General features: G+C 44.1%; 2 protein-coding genes and 1 non-coding gene across 7 annotated transcripts; all 3 read left to right on the top strand.

Annotated features, from left to right (window-relative positions):
- Positions 1–261: 261 nt before the first annotated feature.
- On the top strand, positions 262–332 carry TRNAG-GCC. Its single transcript has one exon. It is a non-coding gene; the product is annotated as a tRNA-Gly (tRNA).
- Positions 333–4,831: 4,499 nt separating this feature from the next.
- On the top strand, positions 4,832–5,950 carry LOC123447373. Its single transcript, XM_045123971.1, has one exon. It carries the CDS (start codon positions 4,904–4,906, stop codon positions 5,813–5,815), a length of 912 nt encoding a protein of 303 aa, XP_044979906.1. The 5' UTR covers positions 4,832–4,903; the 3' UTR covers positions 5,816–5,950.
- Positions 5,951–12,937: 6,987 nt separating this feature from the next.
- LOC123449840 lies at positions 12,938–19,245 on the top strand. Of its 5 annotated transcripts, none has more exons than XM_045127185.1 (12): positions 12,940–13,186; positions 13,273–13,599; positions 13,763–13,906; positions 14,153–14,236; positions 14,366–14,424; positions 14,528–14,569; positions 14,780–14,827; positions 15,429–15,506; positions 17,348–17,401; positions 17,947–18,030; positions 18,624–18,757; positions 18,972–19,245. In XM_045127185.1, exons 1-12 carry the CDS (start codon positions 13,038–13,040, stop codon positions 19,056–19,058), a joined length of 1,290 nt encoding a protein of 429 aa, XP_044983120.1. In that variant the 5' UTR covers positions 12,940–13,037; the 3' UTR covers positions 19,059–19,245. The 5 variants fall into 5 exon arrangements, with proteins under 5 accessions (XP_044983123.1, XP_044983120.1, XP_044983122.1 ...); XM_045127186.1 differs by having other exon boundaries at positions 12,941–13,186; positions 14,387–14,424; positions 15,411–15,506; XM_045127184.1 differs by having other exon boundaries at positions 12,941–13,186; positions 15,411–15,506.
- The last annotated feature ends 2,040 nt before the right edge of the window (positions 19,246–21,285 follow it).

Genomic DNA, 21,285 nt, shown 5'->3' with positions numbered 1-21,285 from the left:
AGCTGTAGTATAAAGTTGTACTAAGCTTGAGACAGTTATTTTGAGACGGAGGGAGTACTTGATTGTGTGTTGAATAATTAAAAAAAAAACGTGTCTTTCTTTACGACAACTATCATTATCTTGAGTGAAAAAGGCACCTAGCTCGATGTGCAGCAAAGATGCACGAGCTGAGGCATTGCTATCTTTAACTCTCGACAACGAACAGCAAAGATGCACGAGCTGAGGCATTGCTATATTTAACTCTCGACAACGAACATCCAGGCACCAGTGGTCTAGTGGTAGAATAGTACCCTGCCACGGTACAGACCCGGGTTCGATTCCCGGCTGGTGCATATTTGTTTTTGGGAGCTCATCTCGTACGAAATGACCATTCTTCCTCTTTCTGGATAGAGAGGGCCGGAGTTTGTTCTTTTTATATTATTATTGAAGGGAGAATACAGTCCCGGGATCGATTCGTGGCTGGTGCAAAGTCTTTTATTTTTCCTCTCTAACGTTTTGCATCTCGTAAGAGTGGCACACTTTTTAGAGGAAATGGGCTCACTGCCCCGGCTCCATTGCATTGACAATGAAACCAAAATATCCTGTACACAATGAAACCGGAATGCCACAATTTTGATGAGTTGGGCATCAAAGATTGATTTTCTTATTCAACACACATGGAAACGTGGGGGCGAAAGTACTCTTCTGCTCCCAAGCTCATAGCTCATTCAATAGTAAAATTGCTTTTTTTATAAATAGTTTAAAAAAAATCTGAATTTTGTTTAGATCAACATTGACAAAAGTTGTAAGAGTGCGCGAAAATTTGGCATGCAATAAAATTCCTATAAGGATTAGCAAAAAAACAAAAAAAATCGATACTCTGAAAATATGCGTTTTAGAGTAACATTTTTTTTGCCAAGCCTTATAGAAATGTTATTTCATATCAAATTTTTGCACGCACTTACAACTTTTGCCAATATTTTCCACACAATAAAATCAGAAGTTTTTTAATTTTTTCTTATTTTACTGTTCACCATGCTCAAATGAGCTCGGGAGCAGAAACTCCGCGTCCACATGGGATAGACTTGTGTGAGATCTTACACTGGGTGAGACCTGTGAGATCGATTTTTTGAAGAAAAAAACATGTACAAACATTCTCAGAAATTTCCTAGACACATATAGATGTTTGATGTACAACCTCAAAAAGTTTCAGCTTCTAATTCAACTTACATAAATAGAAACAAAAAAGAAAAATTGGATGTGAATAATATTAAATTACTATTCAGTCAAAGGTGCTGCTATTCATATTTGGATTTGTCTTCTTCAAATCTCTAAATGTACATCTTGTTTTGAGCAGATTTTTTTCAGAGTTGTAGACATAGCACACATGGTTGTTGTCAAATAATTTTAGTTTTTTTTTAAATGTCTTATAATACGATTCTTTTAGGGTTGATCTTATGATCTCATCTAAATGTGAGATTTCATACAAGTCTCCCCAAATTGAATCATCCTCCGAAGTCATCTATTGGTTGCTTGTTCCCGAGGGCCGTTGAACAAACAATGAGCACGAGCGGTCAGCACAAGAAAAAGCACCACCCATCTTCTTGCAGCAAAGCAAACACGGCTACACAAGACGGACATGAACTTCGTGAGCGCATCACAAGCAGATGTCTTAAATCTTATATTTGAGAAGAAATCTTCCACTTTAAATTAAGGAATTAGAATCTAGCAAGCAGATTCCATCAACGGTTATTAGAATCTAGCAAGCAGATTCCATCAACGGTTAGTACAAATCCGGGTTTGATTCTGGGCTGGTGCACTTCTCTTTTACATTTTTGCATCTTGTACGAGTTAGTGGTTTTGTCGGGCGGGTGGTTTGGGCCGTCATTCTGCTGTTTCACATGGGTCATCTCATTCTTTTTGGATGTAGGTGAATGGCGAAATACTTCTCTAGTACTCCCTCCGTCCTAAAATAACTGTCTCGAGCTTAGTATAATTTTGTATTAAAACTAGTATAAAATTGAGACACTTATTTTGAAACGTAGTAAGTAGTATTTTTTTCTAAAAAAGAAACTTCTTTACTAGTACTTCCTTCGGATTTTTTACTTCTCATATCAGTTTTTTGTCTAACGTCAAATTTTGTAATGTGTGATCATATTTAGATAAAGTATCAACATCTATGATATCAATAGAATACTTCCTCTGTAAACTAATATAAGAGCGTTTAGATCACTACTTTAGCTATCTAAACGTTCTTATATTAGTTTACGGAGGGAGTACAACATAAAAATATTTTACATGTTCGATATAATGATTGTTATTTATTCCAAATGGTAATACATTTTCCTATATATATATAGTCTAACTTTAAAGCTTAACTTAATGCAATATGAATGTGAATAAAACCCAAGCAAAAAATATGCGAACTAAAAATAAATGGAGGGAGCTTTGCGGAGCACAAGTTTAGTTTTTTTTAGAGAAACACAAGCTTAGTCGGGGTGGTCCAATGAGCAGGTGCTTCGGCCCGTTATTCTCCTATTTTCCATGGGCCAACTTCCTTTCGATGTTGTTTGCTTCTCATATTTGTTTTCTAATGTCATACTTTGTAAAGTTCAATAAAATTTAGATAAAAAAGTATCAACATCTTTGATATCAAATAAATAGAACATAAAAACGTATTACAATGATATTGATGAATTAGGAATGGTAATATTTTTTCCTACAAATGTGGTTAAACTTTAAAAGGCTTAGCTTAATACAAAGTTAATATGCAAAATAAAAAAGAAATGGAGCGAGCATTGCATAACACAAGCTTAGTCGGGCTAGGTAATTTGCTTGTTATGGAAGCAAGATACTAGTGATCATACACTCACGGTTTTCTCTCTTAGGATTGTAGTAATTCATACAAAATGTCGGACAATGTAAATTTCCCAAAAAAAAATACTCCCTCCGTCTAGGTGTGTTGGGCGACTTTTAGAAAGCTCGGCGATTTAAACGGGAAAGGATTGGACGAGAGCGCGCACAGTTTTTGCTAAAAAAGTGAAACGGTTTTAGAAATAAATCCCGTCATTAGTGATGTCGTTTCAGCTAACCCTGCATGCATTGGCTCTTTCCTTCTCTCACGCGCCATGCATCCTGGTGGGAAATGAAGAAAGGAGAGGAGGTGGGTTGTAGTACTCCGAGGGGCATTCAATTGAGTACGAGGTTGTTGAGATAAACAAAGACATTTAATTGAATTACGGATAACACTTTTAGAATTCTTGGATTCTCAAAGTCGTCCTATGCACTTGTATGGAGGAAGTACTCGAGATTTTTATAGTGAAAAACGGCTCTAACTCCCGCGTCGCTCCTCTTTATGAATAATTGGTAAATGGTTTTCCTAAAAAAATGTTGTTTATAACCGCCGACACGCAGTTGGTACACTCGCTGCCTCTAGTTTACACTCAACAGTAAAGATGTTAACTTCGCTAATTGAAATATCTTCCACGCACCAATGGTCTGGCGGTAGAATAGAACCGTGCCATGGTACAGACCCCGAATCGATTTCCGGCTGGTGCATGTTGAAAGTGGTTCCGGAAGAGTACCTACAACCGGACTCTTCACCTTGGGGCGGATATGGAAAATCCCGGGCACGTCCGCCACGCCTCCTTTGCGGACTTGTCGAGAAACCCGACGCTCCAACGGGCGCCGAGGAGATGGTGGAGCAGCAGACCATCCGGGATGAGGCAGGAGGCCGCAGTGGAGGCGTCGAAGGGGGCGAAACTGCGGCAGACGGCCATTTATCCGTTGGAGGGTACGGAGATTATCGACATCTTCCACGAGGAGTACATAGGTTCTACATAGCTCCCCGTCCGAGGTCGGGCGCCGTAGGAGGCGGAACTGAGGTAGGCGGCCATTTATCCGCCCGAGTTCACGGTATTTAAGCCGGGCGGCACCCCCAACCCTAGCTCATCCTCCTCCCCCTTTTCTCCGCCGCCACCCGAGCCCGAGGAAATGGTGGAGCAGCAGGCCATTCGGGATGAGGTCGGAGGCCGCAGCGGAGGCGTTGAAGGGGGCGAAACTGTGGCAGACGGCCATTTATCCGTTGGAGGGTACATACGTAGATAGTCGACATCTTCCACAAGGAGTACATAGGTTCTACGTAGTGTGTAGATTTCACATCTTGCATGTTTTTGTATGAATTTAAGGATCCTTACATGAGATGTCTGGATATAGAATACATTATTTAAGGCGTGACCGGTCAGTATCCGCGGAAACATCCATGGACGTTTGGGGCCGGATTTGCAAGGTCGGGTTGTAAATGCTTTAATGCACCTCATACGAAATGACCATTGTGCTGCTCATGTGCTTTGGACCGTCACTCTGCCGTTTTGCATGGGCCGCCTCAGCGGATGCGCCAAGGAGGTGGAGCTGCAGCAGGCGGCCATTTATCCATTGGACGATACGGAAATCGTCGACATCTTCCACAAGAAGTACATAGGTTCTACGTAGTATGTGTAGATTTCACATTTTGCATATTTTTGTATGAATTTAAGGATTCTTATATGAGATATCCGGATATATAATGCATCATTTAAGGCGTGATGGGTCGGTATTCCCGGACGCGTCTATAGACATTTGAGGCCGGATTTGCAAGGTCATGTTGTACATGCTCTAATGCATCTCATACCAAAATGACCATTGTGCTGCTCATGTGCTTTGGGCCGTCATTCTGCCGTTTTGCATAGGCCGTCTTTAGAGGGAGGGGCCGTTTTGCATAGCCCGTCTTTAGAGGGAGAGGAAATGTTTTTTTTTAGATAAACCTTTTACCGGTAGTATATTATTCTTGTTCAGCCAAGGAGTGGATAATTTTACCCGCGGTGGCGCGACACCTCTCCATCCAGACACCCAAACTTGCCCGCTCTCCGGCCGGCGCGAGCACGCCATGCTCCCGCTCGCCGCCGCAAGGGCCTGCCTTTCCTCCCCGGCGCCGCCGCCAAGACCCCCATCCCGAGCGGCGCCTCTCTCCCCCCTTCTCCGTCACCGCTCCACCGCGACGCAGCCCAAGCCCGCCCGGCCCCACCTCCTCCGTCCGCTCGGGGCCGCAGCGGGCGCCGGCGCGCCGGGCGCGTCGTCGCGGCCCGCGAGGGACCGCGTGATCGACTTCGGCAAGTACAAGGGCCAGATGCTGGGCACGCTGCCGCCGTCCTACCTGCGGTGGGTGGTGGCGGAGCTCGACTACGGGGACACGCTGGTCTGGGCGCGCCTGGCGCGCGAGGTGCTCGACGACCCCGTCTACGTCGACCGGGTCGAGTGGGAGCACGCGCACCGCTTCCTCCGCGGCGACTCCAAGTTCGACTACGTCTACGACGACGACGGCGACGGGCCGCTCCAGGAGATGGCCGAGCGCTTCGGCTGGGACCTCTCCGACGAGGACGGCTGGGGCCGCCTCGACTTCCGCCTCCTCGGGACCTCCTACGGCGGCCGCATCCCGAGGAAGGCGGACCGGCGCCAGAGCACCGGCAGCGGCAACAGATCCCCCCGCGGCGGCAGCGCCCTGTTGGATGACGGGGCGGCTGGCCTGGACGGCCCGATGGGGAAGAGGGACGAGAGGAGGGAGCGGATGCGGACGAGGAGGGAGGAGCAGGTGAGGACGGCCAAACTGGACGTGCTCGGCGTGAACGCCGGCGCACCGAGGAAGGCCCGCATTGGAGCGGCGGCAAAGAAGGACATCCTGGGGCTGGGGCGCGGTGGCGAGAGGGCGGCGCCGGGGAAAGGCGGCGAGGGAGGTAGCCCGTTCCCCGGCCGGCAAGCGTTCCTCGACAAGGTCAGGAAGCTCAAGGGCGATGATAGCTAGCACCAGCAGCTAGGCTAGGTGATTCCAGGATCGTTTAGGTGCTCCAACTCCGTAGACGAAACTTTGGGCAGTTCATGGAATCAAGCAGCTTGTATTCATTTCGAATTTTTTACAAAAGTGAGATCTACAGTAGCAGAGACACAAGGAATCGACATATACACCTTCCAGCAGGCAAACAAAATTTTGCCCAGAGGGTTGGCCGTTGTCACATGAACAGGTAATTAATTTGCCGAGTGCAAACTCTCAACACTCGGTAAACATGATGAAACATGGTGACCAGTCACAAAAAATAAAATTACGGCATCATGGCCGGAGTTTGATTGAGAGTTGTGACCACGGATCATGGCATCGTGCGCTTTCCTTTGCCCCACTAATCCTACTTTGACCGGTGGACTTCTTCCTGGCTAGTTCAAGATATTGATAGTGTTTCATTGAGATCTTTAATACCTAGGAGTATTTCTCCCTGCTTCAGTGTCTAGATCATACGTACGAGTTGTCGTACGTGTTTATGATCACCTATATAACTGTTGTGGCGTGTCTTTTGTTATGAGTTGAATATAATTCCGTATATTGATGTTCGCTTGATTGTAGTAAGTTCGGCTGGTGGATGCATATTGTACCTGACCAGGTTATCTTGATGGAACATTTATGAGTAATGGTGTGTATTACATTGAGTGAAACGCGATTAACCTAGTGATAGAGAAGATTAAACGAGATGTTATCATTGGTATTTGTAGAAAGTGAAAGCAAAGTGTTGTGCGAATGTCTCTTTCATTGATTGATCTAAGTATATATACAAGGATTTGGGACGCAAAGCAAAAGGCGTCGGTACAAAAAGGCGTCTGTGCGGACGGACGCGTCCGTACGACGTTTAGACTAATAACTGACTAATTACGTCCTAATGACGATTTGCTAATGACCGTCCAGATTTAGTCGGTTCGTAACACTCCCCCTTGTACAACGCCGTCTTGAGTAATCCATTATTGAAAGCTCCTTATATATTCATCAGTCAATTCTTGAGATTTTCCCCCAAAAACCCTGTGGGAAAAAAATATGAGGAGAAATGTATAGATATGTTGTTAAAACTCCTTTAAACCCAGTGAGAAAAAGATAAGGAGAAAATGATACAACATATAGTGATTATTGTCTCTTGATAACTCATATGAGAAAAACCTTCAAAGAAGGAGCAAATTATTAGTGAGTTTTAGAGGACAATAAATATGCTTTAGATACTTTCCTTTTAAAAACCTTCATAGGAAAAATATAAAGTATAGCATATGATCTTAATGAAGATATTGCCTCATTAAAAACATTATGAGAATTTTTTTCAAAGAAACTCATAATGAAAAGAGTGCAATGAGATGTTCCATGAAAAACTCCTTTAAAACCTGGTAGGGAAAATATAAGGAGAAATATGATATGGCATGCATCAATGCTTGTATTTAATTGTCTCGTTAAAAACCTTTCATGAGAAACCTATTGAAAAAACTCATAAAGGAAAAGAATACAATATTCGTTACCTGATGATAATTAAAGGGTTATATTTTCAGGAGATTTCTCCCCCTGAACTTTGCAAATCTCGAAATCGTCTCATACCAATTCCATGAATGTATTTATGGAACGTTGAATTTGGTAAAGACTTTGTGAACAAATCTGCTAGATTGTCACATGATTTAGTTTGCAAAATATCAATTTCTCCATTTTTCTGTAATTCATGAGGATAGAACAATTTAGGAGAAATGTGTTTTGTGATATTAATTTTTATATAACCCATTTGCATTTGAGCAACACAAGTTGCATTATCTTCATAAATAATAGTTGGTGATCCTAATGAACCAACGCCACATGTAGTTTGAATGTGGTTAATCATCCTGCAAAGCCATACACATTCTTTTGATGCTTCAAATAATGCAATAACTTCAGAATGATTAGTGGAAGTTGCTACGAGAGTCTGTTTTATTGACTTCCACGAAAAAGCAATTCCACCATATAAGAATACGAAACCTGTTTGTGACCTGGCATTGTGAGGATCAGATAGATAGCCAGCGTCAGTATATCCTACCATAGTCATATCTTGGTTTTTCTGATAGAATAAGCCAAGATCTTTTGTGCCATGTAAATATCTAAGGATATCTTTACTCCCGTCCAATGACGTTTTGTTGGAGCAGCGCTATGTCTAGCTAGTAAATTTACCACAAATGCAATATCATGCCTGGTGCAATTTGCAAGGTACATTAGCGCACCAATGACACTGAGATACGGGAACTCAGGTCCCAATATCTCATCTTCATCATCCCGAGGTCTAAAAGGATCTTTGTTCATATCAAGGGATCTGACAACCATGGGTGTTTTGGTTGGATATGATTTATCCATATTAAAATTTTCCAAAATATTTTGAATATAAGCAGGTTGGTATACTAAAATTCCTGAGGGAAGGTGCTCAAGCTGTAAGCCTAAGCAAAATTTGTTTTTTTTCAAATCCTTTATCTCAAATTCCGCCATTAGATGATTGCGTGCTTCTTCGATATGAGGTGTACTTCCATTGATATTGAGATCATCAACGTACACTGAGATGATGCAAAATCCATTTGAGGACTTCTTTATAAATACACAAGGGAAATCATCATTATTTGAGTAGCCTTTCTGAATAAGGAACTCACGTAGTCGGTTATACCACATTCTACCCGACTGTTTTAAGCCATATAGTGACTTCTGTAATTTTACACAATATGCGTTGCGATTTGCTTTTGGATTCGGCATTTTAAGTCCTTCAGGGACTTTCATATATATATATCCGATTTGAGTGACCCATATAAGTATGTTGTCACTACATCCATCAACTGCATAGATTGTGACAGCCCGATGCCGACGTTCCCGAAGATTCCCCTCTCTTTCCGTTTTCGTCGTGTGTTTATTTTTATTTGTCGCATCATCATCGCATCATGCGCATCATCAGCATTGCATCGGCGTCTCCATTGCCGCCCGTTTTCAAAACTTGCATCCGTTGTTAGTTGCCGGTTCTCGTCGTTGTCCGTTCTGAGCCCGACCGCACTCGCACGCGCCCGCGGCATCGTTCGAAACCCTGTTTTAAAAGTGTGCGTAAAACTTTCTCTGATCGAGGTGAAACTTGGCATGCGGTCGTAATTGATTCTAGCTAGGTCGCCTGTCGAATTTCGTCGCGATCGGAGTTCGTCCGGTACCCGGACGGTCGACCGTGGCGGCACCGTATTCGGTCTACCGTCGGACGTTTGTCGGTGTTTTAAAAATTGTTGCCGCGCCGCCCGTTCTCCCTCTCATCTCCGGTAAACCACCCTACACGGCCACGCACCCATTCCCGCGTGCGGAATCGTCCGAATCCGACCGCACGATTGGATCCGGAACGCGATTCCGGTTAACCGAGCGCCTCTTTTCTCTATAAATACCCCTCCACCATAATTTTTAGACAACCCCTCTTCCCTGCCTCGAAAACCGTGCCAACCCCGAAACCCTAATCCTCCCGCAGCCTCGTCCCACCTCCTCCTCACGCCGCCGGGCCCGAAACCGCCGCCTCCCGTGCTCTCGTGCACCCCGCGCCTCCTGCCCGCAGAGTTGAGACCACCCCAAGAGTTGAGACCTTAGGATTTTTACACACGCTTAAGGGAAGGAATACGTGGGCCTTAGGATTCGTGCGAGGCCCAAGAGTTGAGACCACCCCGGATGCATATATATAGTGGAGGTGTGGCACACTTATTCAATTGATCGCTTCGGTGCTATCATTAGGGCTTTGCATGTGTTTCAACTAGCCACCTCCACTCGCCGCCTCCGACCGTGTGAACCAGACCTAGCAGTCCACCACACGGTGTTCCTCCAGCACGGGCGGATACCATTAGAGGCGGTGCACTTGCACCGCTCCGACGAACTTGTACATGGGATCCGGAGACCGACTGTTCGAGGGAGAGGATCCGACGACCGGGTGTTCGAAGAAGATCAAACAAGGAGTATACAGACAACGCGGACACACTGCCCCAACTCTACTTCCGCTGCACGGCACTGCGCGTCTAGTGGTAACGATTTGTGATCCATCTCCATGGCATGTTCTTGGATGTTGTGCGCGTAGGAATTTTTTTAATTCGCATGCGATGCTCCTACGATAGAACCCAACAATATCTTGATCACAACACATGCGTAGGTGGTTCTCTCTTAGAAAATTGATGGGGCAAGTGTTGGTTCATCCTGAGCGCTTCCTCTCTGAGTGAGAGGCAGGTGAAGGGGTATATATAGGCATCTCTAAAAATCGAACCATTACGACATTATTGTCCAACTCAGTGAAACCGAAGCAAAAACTCGGTTGCACCGACTAGCGCAAAATGTGGCAACTTTTGGCTTTTCGGTGAGACTGAATATAAATCTCGATGGGTCCGATTTTGGCCGGCCTAGGCGGTTACCAATTTTAGTGTCACCAATTCCTAAAACTCAGAAATTTAGATTCTTAGAAATGGGACAACATAAAGTTGGTCATTGATTTCGGTTGCACCGAAATCAAACCTGGTGTCACCGAGACCTTTGGGTTTGGCATACGATCTGTGCGGGAAGAAACTCAGTAGGGCTGAATGGAAAATATTGGTGGCTGATGACGAGATGATGTATATACTTCTCGCACCTCGTTGGTTACCCCAAGTGGAAGGTTGAGATGTAGTCAACAACAAGTTTTCCCTCACACAGAGACTGTAAGGTTTATCAAACCAGGAGGACTCCTAGGACCAACAAGTAGGTGTCTCCTGTCCTGGTTAGCAGAAGACGTGGACCTGCACACACAACAAATAACTTTGCTCCCAACGAGTACATAGAGGTTGTCAATCTCTCCGGCCTTGTAGTTTGCAAAGCATCAAAACACAAGCGGGGAAAAGTAATAGTGATTGCAACGGAAAAGTAAATGCAAGCGGTAAATGATGGAGGTGTAAACAATGATGGTGATATGGACCGGAGTCACATGGTGTTCACTAGTGATGTCTCTCTCCCAAAAGACGATAAACAACTATGCTTGGGGTAAACAAATCACAATTGGGCAATTGACAGAATTATGAACGCACCGCAATGCTAATTATGCTACTTGATAGTTAGAGGTTCAATAGTAATGGGCAGTACGCCAAGACAAGTAGACCATTTATTCATCAGCATCTACTTACTAATCATTCACCTTGAGATATCTATCCAAAACATCTCTCTGGTATTAAGTTGCGAGCCCCACCCAAAGTGTAAACTCAAAGCAACGGACAACTGCATTAACGAACTACGCGTAAGGTAAACAATCCTTGCAACCGTGGTCACAAGCACCGTTGTTTTCTCCCTGGTGGCAACAACACATCCCCTAGTCTCATGTTTCTGTCACTCAAGCTAGACATTGAGGGGCATGAACCCACAATCATGCATAATGCTCCCTCTTGAAGTTACAATCTACTACTCGACCAAAGCAATAAATAGCAACGGAGAACATGCATGAATCACTAAGGAACATAATATAAAAGGATAATCAACTATATAACTCATAACAATCTAAACATAATCTCATAATCCATCGGATCCCAACAAACCAAGCATAGCAATAACAAGAGATTACATAGATGACTTGATCATGTAGGGCAACTCACAAGGACTAACCATTGAAGCACAAGATTGGAGAGAAGACATCGCATAGCTACTGGTCATGGACTCATGGTCCAAGGAGGACTACTCACGTCACGTCTGAGAAGCGTCCATGACGATGGAGAAGCTCCCGGAGGTCAATCCTCCCTCCGACAGGGTGTCGGGAAGAGGTCTCCTGATGCTCCCGATCTCGGAAGCGCTGCGGCGGCGGAAAGATGGAGAAATTCGCGATTTTGGAAGTTGTGGAAGGGTTTCCTCGCGTAGGAGTAAATATAGGAGAAAGGAGGGCACCAGAGGAGGTGGGCCCCACCCAGGCAGCCTCCTGGCGCGACCCGCGCCAGCAGGTCGCCTGGACGGCCCCTGGCCCCCCTGTGGTCCATCTTCGGTGATCCGGAAGCTTCCGTTACGCTGATTTTTTATATATTTTTCCTGGAATTTTTTGGGCTTCGGAAAATTGGGTAAAAGCCCCTGCAAAATAGACATCAGCAGACAGAAACCGGCACTGGGTGCACTGAGTTAGTAGGTTAGTCCAAATATGTGTAAAATGATATAAAAGTGTAGCAAACATATAACAATGTCACCCAGAAGATCATGGAACAAACATAAATTATAGATACGTTTGGAACGTATCAGTGGCACCGAATTTGAGTGTTAGGGTTTGGACACAGTATTTTTGTGGGAGAATTTCATGAGGGTTTTTGGTGGCTAACTCTAAGCACCTGAGCAACCTGACCATCATAGATACCTCATCCCTTTTTAATAGTATTGGCTTTTCTATGAACTCAAATGTGATTTCTCACAAAATGTAATGTAGAGTCTTGAAGCTTGTTGTCAATAGATGTTCCTTGCATCTAAGGGGTCTCCTCACAATCCTTAATCAATCCTGTGTGTGAACTTTATCTAAAATAAACTAGGTAAAAGTATTAATTCAAGAAAAAATGTATGTTACCATGAATTATCAAAACCATCAAGAAAGCATATGTGCTTTCAATCTCCTCCTTTTTAACAATCGGTGAAAAGAGAGATCATGTACACGCCATAAATAAAGTTACATATTTAGAATCCGAAAGACATATTTTGGCGGATATTTTTCTAGCTATTCGAACACGATGGAGTACCAGCTCTCATCTCCTTCGAACTTAAATCAACTTGAATACTTTCAAACTAATTCAAATAAAAAATATTATCATTTAACAATGTAATATCTTAATAATTATTTTATAAAAAAGGTTAGGCACATACAAATAGCCCGAGTTAGGATTCGGTGCTGATATCCTAGCCTCATCAACGGAAGAAAGAAAGAGGGGCGTTTTCAAAAATTGGCATAGGGGACCTGGCCACCACCTGGGTTGGGTGGGGTGAGGTGGACGTTTTCGAAAAAATAGAGGGACGTTTTCAAAAACAATTGCACAGGGGCTTGGGCGGGGCGGGGTGGGGTGGGGTGGGGTGGTGGCGTTGGGGCTGGGTGGGTTCCGGTGACGAGGCTGGCTCCCCTACATATTCCCCCCCTTCCTCTTCCAAAACAAACAAACAAATCCTGTGCCCCCAAATCCCCAGCCCGCCGCTGTCCTGTCAACCTCGCCGGCGCCGTGATCGATCCATGGGGAGCTCCGTCGATGTCATCCCCGATTGGGTGGGCGACTCGGGCGAGTCCGTCGGCCCCGTGGACTACGGCTGCGTGCGCCGGTGCCGCCACCGCCGGCTCGCCACCTACCTCTGTCTCCACGGCTTCCGCGACGCCCTGCGAGGGTACGTACGTGCGCATCCCCCTCCGTCCACTTAAACTGCTTCGCTCGCTCAACGGCGGCCGCCATTGGCCAATGAATCACTCGCAGGCTGCTCAACGAGACGGACGCGTACATGAGCGTCATCCACCTGTCGCAGCTGGTGCAGCAGGGCCTCTGGGACGACGCCATCGCCTACGTCTCCCGCTTCCTGCGCCCGGTCACGGATCCGCAGAGCGACGAGGCACAGGTGCTCCTCCACTTCCTCATGCACCACGCCGCCTTCGCCAGCATGGTCGCCGGCGTGCCTGACCGCAACCTCAAGTACTTCAACCACAAGTACAACACACGGTACCTCAAGCACGACGACTCCGTCTCCCTCGACTGCATGAGGATCCGCTCCATCGTCCTCTCCATTCTCCATTCGGAGCAAGTCAGGTACTGCTATTCTCCGCGTCTGTCTGTCTGTCTGTCCATTCCTGCAATTTTCAAGCTATCTTCAGTTACTACCCAAAATTCCCCTCTTTAATTACTACTACCTCTCAACTTTAATATGATCTGTCTCTTCACTTGATGTCTGTCTGTCGATTCGTGCAAGAAGATCGTCGCTGGACTGGGACCGCGTTCGTTGCAAGGCGTCTCAAATCGTCCAACACTTGGCTTATAAGGCTCCAGAGTTGAGAAACCTGGCCCTGTTGCCGGGTGGCCCGATGATGCCCCACGATGTGCTTCCCATCGGATTCAGGTGATTCCGGCTCCATACTCCATCAGTTTGGTCGCCCATGTTCACTTGATGTATTCCGTTCAAGGAAATGTGTAAAATTAGCCTGTCGAATTCACTGTAACTCATTGTGATTGCCCTGCAATCTTGCTTGGCCAGGTCCCGTCAGAGGCGTCACGCCTACCAATTTCATTGTATCAACTACAGTAACTTTGATACCATAAAAATATAAAGTCTCACATTGATTTCCCTGCAATCTTGTTTGCCTAGGTACCGTCGGAGGCGTCACGTGAAGGAACAAGACCCGCCAGCACCTAAAACTCTCGCCAAGATCTACCTTAGGACCAAAAAGAGGTAAAAATATGATCTTGGAACATGGCGAATTTTGAACCCCCTGCCCCTCTTGAGGCGTCCTAAAAAAGCATGGCGAATTTAAGGCGTCTCTCGGTTCTGCTCTTAATGGCTCTTTCTTGACCAACTCAGCACATGTTCCATGTTTTGCAGTCTGCCTTCGTCGACTCGCAGTTACGAGTTAAACAGTGGTACAGTGTCCTATTTACAAGCATCTTATGATTAAGCAATATACTTCCTTGTAGATTCTATATATGTGATGCTAAATGCCATCGTTACTGCTTTTGGTGGCAGGATTGACAGACAAGACAAGGAAGTGGTTCGTAGATCTTATTGGTAAAACTAGTCTCTGCCCTTGTGTCCTTATCTTATTTACTTTGCACTTTACACATCTATTGCTGTGCTCGACTTAGTGTCAATTCAGATATACGTATTTGGCACTTGGCAGCAAGCTATGAGGCCCTTTGATTTTACTGGTTCACTCTTTTGAAAAATATCTTGGATCATGTATATACATATAAACTGTTCAACTTGTGTCATCTTCAGATGAAAGTTTGCAAGCTGGTCTGGAACTTCATTCAAGTGGGAAGGAAGGTAACCTTAGCTCACCCATCTCATTTGTCATTGTCCCGCCTTATTACATGGGGTCTCCACTACCCATCTAATTTGTTAATCCTTTTGGGCTATGTTTGCACATCATTTTTCCATACCAATTTTAGTGGTTCCTTCTCTTTCAGTTTCACAATTTTAGCTAATGATTTGGAGACTGTAGCCCTGTTAGTTATGTGCACATGCCTCATTTGCATGTTTGGACCAGGTCTTTGTTCTTGCTTCACGAATTTTATTAGTATCATCTTTCAGTCATTTTTTTGATTGTTTGTTGCTTTTAAAGTGCTCCACTAGGTTATGGTCATTAGTACCTCAGCCAATTGTTTCGTTCTTATGCAAATTACCAACTCTTTACTTGTAGAAGTTACCTTTGAAGTATCTGTAGTAAAAAAACGTTGTCCTTTGATTTTTCAAATCGGTCATTCTTTCGCTGGTTGCTCTGCATTCTTTGTTTGTTTGATGTGCACATAATTCAGAACTGCAGTCTCTGTCTGTCTTGATGTTGTTGTTTGCATTTTATCAGTGCTTGACTGCTCGCTGCCATTTTTAACTGTTTAACTGGTTGAAGGTGTTCCTGGTCCTACAGCCTTGCACACCATGTCGAATACCTCGACAGATCTTACTAAAAACTCTGGGTCTGGGACCTCTTCATTGACAAATGCAGGTATGTTGGCGACCACCCTTGTTCATTCCCCAACCAAGATGAACCTCCATCATCTCGGGGGCATACCTTACAATATAGCAGCAGGATCAGTTGACACCTACGACCAACAACCTATGACACATTCACACATACTCCCTCCGTCCCATAATATAGGACCTTTTTTGACACTAGTGTAGTGTCAAAAAACACCTTATATTATGGGACGGAGGGAGTACATGTTAATTAAGATCAGTTTGTCATGAACCAATAAAAGTTAGCAATACAAGTGCTGACTCCTGAGTCCACACCTGCCTGAAAATGTTTGCTGTTAGAAATCACCAAATGTATGCATCAAGGGGCTATACTTCTATATTCATTATTTATGATAATACCCCCTCCGTTCACTATTAGAAGATGTTTTTAACTTTTTTCTAACTGGGGTGTATGTAGACATGTTATAGTGTGTTTGTTCACTCATGTCAGTCCGTATGCACTCCATATTGAAATATCTATAACATCTAATAATAGTGAACGGAGGGAGTATTTGATTTAGTGATAATATGCAGTGGTTGAGATGTCCAACAATTTGCTGAGGTACTAATGGCCATAACCTAGTTGAGACTAGCCACAATAGTGAGGAGGTGTGTTTTTGGAATTCGTAAATATATCTTATATGTGACAGATAATAGCCGACGTTCTCGTTTTTTATATTGTCCAATGTCGTAGAGGAAGCACATTATAATTTAAGGCACTTAGTTTTACTTGACAGTTCACATGGGCCTCACAATGTATAATACCAAGCCGTGTCTGTGCTGTGTGCCTATTACCAGTGGCGGAGCTACAAACAAATTGTTGGGCGGGCCAAGATTAAGAACAACACACACAAACAAAAACAAAATTTTGGCATTAATGAGTACCTTATGTTCCATTTTTTACATGATCAAATGAGCTGATATATAGTAAGCTATTACTCCCTCCGATGCCAAAAAAAGTGTCATGGTTTTAGTTCAAACCAAAATACAGTTTCACTATTAGACTATTTTAGTTAGCCATTAGAGGATGACCTTGGAGACATTAGATATTGAGTCACATACAACAAATCATGTTTCAACCCTTTATCCGTTTAAAATCTTTAAGAATCCCTTTGCGTAGAATGTAAACAACAGCTCTTCAGTGAATTATTTATATAACCACACGAATAGATGATGATCTCAGTGGAATTTATGGGATGATTCAAAGAGATTGTTACCTGTGAGCCAGCTTACAGGGATTCAGACTACTCTGCGTGGGTCGTGGCCTCGTGGATCGGCCGACTGGCTGGGGCCTGGGAAGTGGCTGATGTGCGTGGTGTGTCGTGGGCGGCTGCTGCTGTGACCTATGCGGGGCGATGGTGGGCGTCTGCTCCGGGCTGACTGCTGCGTGTTATTTTTTTCAGAAACGAGTGGCCGATCTGCTGGGTTGATGCGTGGTGTTTTGTTTTCTGCTGCGTTGTGGGCTACGCATATATGTATTTTTGCCTCAGCGCTGGGCGGGCCACGGCCCATTTGGCCTTGCCGTGGCTCCGCCAGTGCCTATTACCATGTAAAACCATGTCGTGCTACAGTTTGTTCCAGTACTTACCTTCTCATTCTTATGTACATTGTTTGCCCCTGACTATAGCATCTACTTTAAACGATCTGCAGTGGAAAGTTTTTCCCCTTGAGTTTTTCAATCTATCATTTTTTAACGGATTGCTTCTCTTTCTTTCTGTTTTAGCTACATTATAATTCTTAATAACACTTACCATAAGCTCGTGTTATTTTTTTGCCCTTTATCAATACATGTTTACCTGCTGCCTTTGCTAACTGCTGGATCTGTTGCAGGTGCTCCAGTTTCGCAGACTATGTCCACATTGACATTTCCTGCTAAAATATCCGGTATCTCAACTGTGACAATTGCATGCAATATTTTTTTCAAACTTTGACAAACTTCTACCTTGTTAGTTAATCGCTATTGTTTTTCATTATCATAGTGTATCCAATGTACTCATGGCCAATATGCATCATCGCCATAATGATATTTTCTTTGTTGATGGCATGCAGTTGTTCTTATGTTCCAAAAATCTGTTTATGAATTCCAGTCTATAATCTATGTGCCTGTAACCATTATCATGTCTTCATTGTATCGCAACGCTTACTAATTTATTGTTCGATTGATGATCCCAACACTAATAATTGATTTATTGTTTGGTTCTTGTGCACATTGTCTGCCCGTAGTTACAGAAGTTAGTCTTTAGTATCTACATTGGGGAACATTTCCCCCCTTAAGCTTTCCATTGCCAATCTTTTATTTGTCCACTCACACATTGTACCTGTCTTATGCAACAACACCATCATGCTTTGATGGTGTAATGCATGATGGTGTTCATTACACTACCTAAGTACTGTACCTGCTGCATTTCTAATTGCTGAATTTATTGCAGGTGCTCCTTTTGCTGCAGTCTCACAGACTGTGAATTTGACAAGCCATGCTGAAAACTCTGGGATCTTGGCACTGAAAAACGCAGGTAAATTGTTGAACAGTGTCAGCTGTTTCTGTATCAGGGTGAAAATAATCTGCTCAATTGATACCTAATATTGTTAGTTGCGACCACAACAAATGTATAGTCAAGTAGATGCATGCATCACTGATATGTTGTAGTGTCATTTGTTCTGTCATAGAACTGGCTGTGCTGCTTTGTGCTGTCTTTTTATCACTTTGTTCCTTTGTAAATTATTACCTTTTGAACGATGTCGAAGACATTGTTTTGTCTATCAAGTATCTGTCAACTGTTATGGTTGTTTTGCTTATATTATGTTACGTGCATGGTAGTTCCAGGGCTGAATTTGGATGGGAGGGGCAATTTTTTCCATGTTTATACTTAACAATACTTGAAGCAGTCATTTTTAACGCTACATATAGGTCCTGCTTAAAAGAATAAAAATAAATACTCCTCGTCAGAAGAGAGTAATGAAAGTGAAATAAGTTGAGATTCTTTCGTGCACAAGCTTCTTTCTTCACCTTTGGTCCTTGTAAAAGTTGAGCCAAGGCATGTTATGACATGGTGTTAGTTACTATTTAATCCAGTGATCCTTGAGAGTATTATTAATTCTTGGGCAGGCGCAAGTAAGGTTGTGAGTTCGAAAATCTCCAACCTCAGAAAGCATCAAAGGGCAGAAGAAGCAACTTTCGAGAAAGGTCCTCATCCAAAAATGCAACGGACACGCGGGTGTGCTTTTGGTGAAGCATATCTGGTAAGAAACCAGGTTTCATTTCCTTACTTCTTATCCACGCTGATATAACAGTCCGCAATGGATCATTGCAGTTCCTTGTGTTCTTTTCTTGTATATGTACCAAGTAAGTTGGACATAGTCTTGGTACATCACTATAGTTTGTATGCATCATCTGGCAAGGTTTAATACCGTCTTGCGCACTATTAACCGGTGCCATACACTTGTGGGATTGCAGGCGTCAGTGACTAAGGCTGGAGCTGGCTCGCGCGCTGGTAGCGTCCTGGAACGGGAAGGTCCTAAGCAAGAAGTTGAGCACGCCTAGCTTCTGGATTTGTGATTGAAGAGACGGTTTTCTGATGAAACAAGAGATGTTGGAACAAAAGGAAAGAAAAAATCTGCTGCTGCTTTGTACTGCAGCACTCTGTTTCTGTGAACTTGAATGTATGTTATGTTATGATGGTGCAACTTTTTTTTTATGAGTTTCTAATATCAGCTTGTGTATGAGCTTCTTGGCTTTGTCATGTTATTTTCTTTTCAAAAAACAGAGGCAAAAGATCAGTCTCATCCATTAATAGTTGATCAGTTTTAAGCAAACGCATGGGGCCTTGAAAGCATTCACAACCCACAAACGGCATTTGCACTTTAGACAAATCTCACCTCCAAATCCTTCCTTAGGACATTTCTAACCGATCCCCTATATCAACTTATTGGAGTATATTTGGTTTTTTACTCCACTAAATTTAACCTAACCGATCCCCAAAACGGCTTGGTGGAGTATATTTTTTGCTCCTTCCCTATCCATTGAAGTATATTTACCCCTCTCCGCAGCCGAGTAAAATCGGCTCTCTTCTCCCTGCCTCCCCCCACCGCCGTTGGAGCGCCCCCACCCTTCCTTGCCTCTCCGTGCCGCCACGCGTGCGGGTCGTCCTCCGCGGGCGCTTCATCGAGTCATTGTCGCCGCTCGCCGTTGCGCCCCTACGTCGGTTCGAGGACTTCCCCGTGCCCCTTTGTCACGTTCAAGATGCGACCCTATCCTCAATTTGGCACGAAGGCCTCGTCAGGGATAGAAGCGCATCTCGTCATGTCGCAAGAATGGATATCGTTACAAATACATGTACTGAAAAGAAGATATATATATATATATATATATATATATATATATATATATATATATATAGAATTGGCTTACACTCGCCACAAGCTACATCAGAGTCACATCAGTACATACATAATCATCAAGAGTAAGAGCAGGGTCCGACTACGGACGAAAACAAACGAGAAAAGAAGAACGACGTCCATCCTTGCTATCCCAGGCTACCGGCCTGGAACCCATCCTAGATCGATGAAGAAGAAGAAGAAGAAGAAGAAGAAGCAACTCCAAATGAACAATCAACGCGCTCGCATCGAGTAACCTTTACCTGTACCTGCAACTGGTGTTGTAGTAACCTGTGAGTCACAGGGGACTCAGCAATCTCATTTCCAAAGGTATCAAGACTAGCAAAGCTTAATGGGCGAGATATGATTAAGTGGTGAGGTTGCAGCAGCGGCTAAGCATATATTTGGTGTCTAACTTACGAGTACAAGAAATAAGAGAGGGAAGATCTACGCATAGCGGAAGGAAACTACGGATGATCAAATGAATGATCCTGAACACCTACCTACGTCAGACATAACCCCACCGTGTCCTCGATCGGAGTAAGAACTCGCGAAAGAGACCGTCACGGTTACGCACACAGTTGGCATATTTTAATTAAGTTAACTTCAAGTTATCTAGAACCAGTGTTAAACAAAGTTTCCACGTTGCCACATAACCGCGGGCACGACTTTCCGAAAGATTTAACCCATGCAGGGGTGCTCCAACTAGTCCATCATAAATTACCACAAGCCGCATAGAAATCCTCAATCACGAAGCTCGCGATCTCGTCGGATTCCCTAGTGGAAAACCTCAACTCTGAGATTACCCAAAGCATCACCGGAATCCCGATGCACAAGATATCTCGTCAAAGGTAAAACTAATCCAGCAAGGCCGCCCGACGTGTCGACGTACCCGATAGGAGCCGCGTATCTTGTTCTCAGGACACGACGGGTGGAACTAGCTACGAGTGCCAAACCTCGAGTTTCCTCGCGGTGGCCCCGCAGGCAGACCGTTTGGGACCAACACCATCAGCACTGGCCCCCCTGTTTATGTAAAATTACTCCTCGGGTAGCGCTAACTCCCTATGCATTTCAGTATTATAAAATTATTATGTTGGGAAAATGTAAAACGAATGTTGGGCCTTGCCAGACCAGCTTTAATCTAAAACGAATTATCAAGGGGGTCCCCATAACAACCCTGATCGTGTTAGGGACGCTCAATTATGGAACATAACACCGGTAGCCGAAAGTAAGGGGGCAAAGGTGGAACAAAATACCAGGTTAGAAAGGCCGAGCCTTCCACCGTTTACCAAGTATATAGGTGCATTAAATTAAATAGCATTAATATGGTGATATAACAAGGAACCCATGTTATCACATGGAAGCAACTACACCTGCAACTAGCAACGCTAACA

The sequence above is a fragment of the Hordeum vulgare genome, chromosome 4H (genome assembly GCF_904849725.1).
Source record: "Hordeum vulgare subsp. vulgare chromosome 4H, MorexV3_pseudomolecules_assembly, whole genome shotgun sequence".
In the NCBI taxonomy this organism is placed as follows: Eukaryota; Viridiplantae; Streptophyta; class Magnoliopsida; order Poales; family Poaceae; genus Hordeum; species Hordeum vulgare.
Note: the sequence above shows the minus strand (reverse complement) of the source record. Positions and strands in the feature narration are given on the sequence as shown.

Bases quoted from the DNA above. Each gene is read 5' to 3' on its own strand.
- LOC123449840 (XM_045127184.1), top strand. From the start codon at position 13,038: ATGGGGAGCTCCGTCGATGTCATCCCCGATTGGGTGGGCGACTCGGGC. The intron at 14,425-14,527 runs GTACAGTGTCCT...TTTTGGTGGCAG, and splicing joins CAGTTACGAGTTAAACAGTG to GATTGACAGACAAGACAAGG. The intron at 14,828-15,410 runs GTAACCTTAGCT...AACTGGTTGAAG, and splicing joins TCATTCAAGTGGGAAGGAAG to GTGTTCCTGGTCCTACAGCC.
- LOC123447373 (XM_045123971.1), top strand. From the start codon at position 4,904: ATGCTCCCGCTCGCCGCCGCAAGGGCCTGCCTTTCCTCCCCGGCGCCG.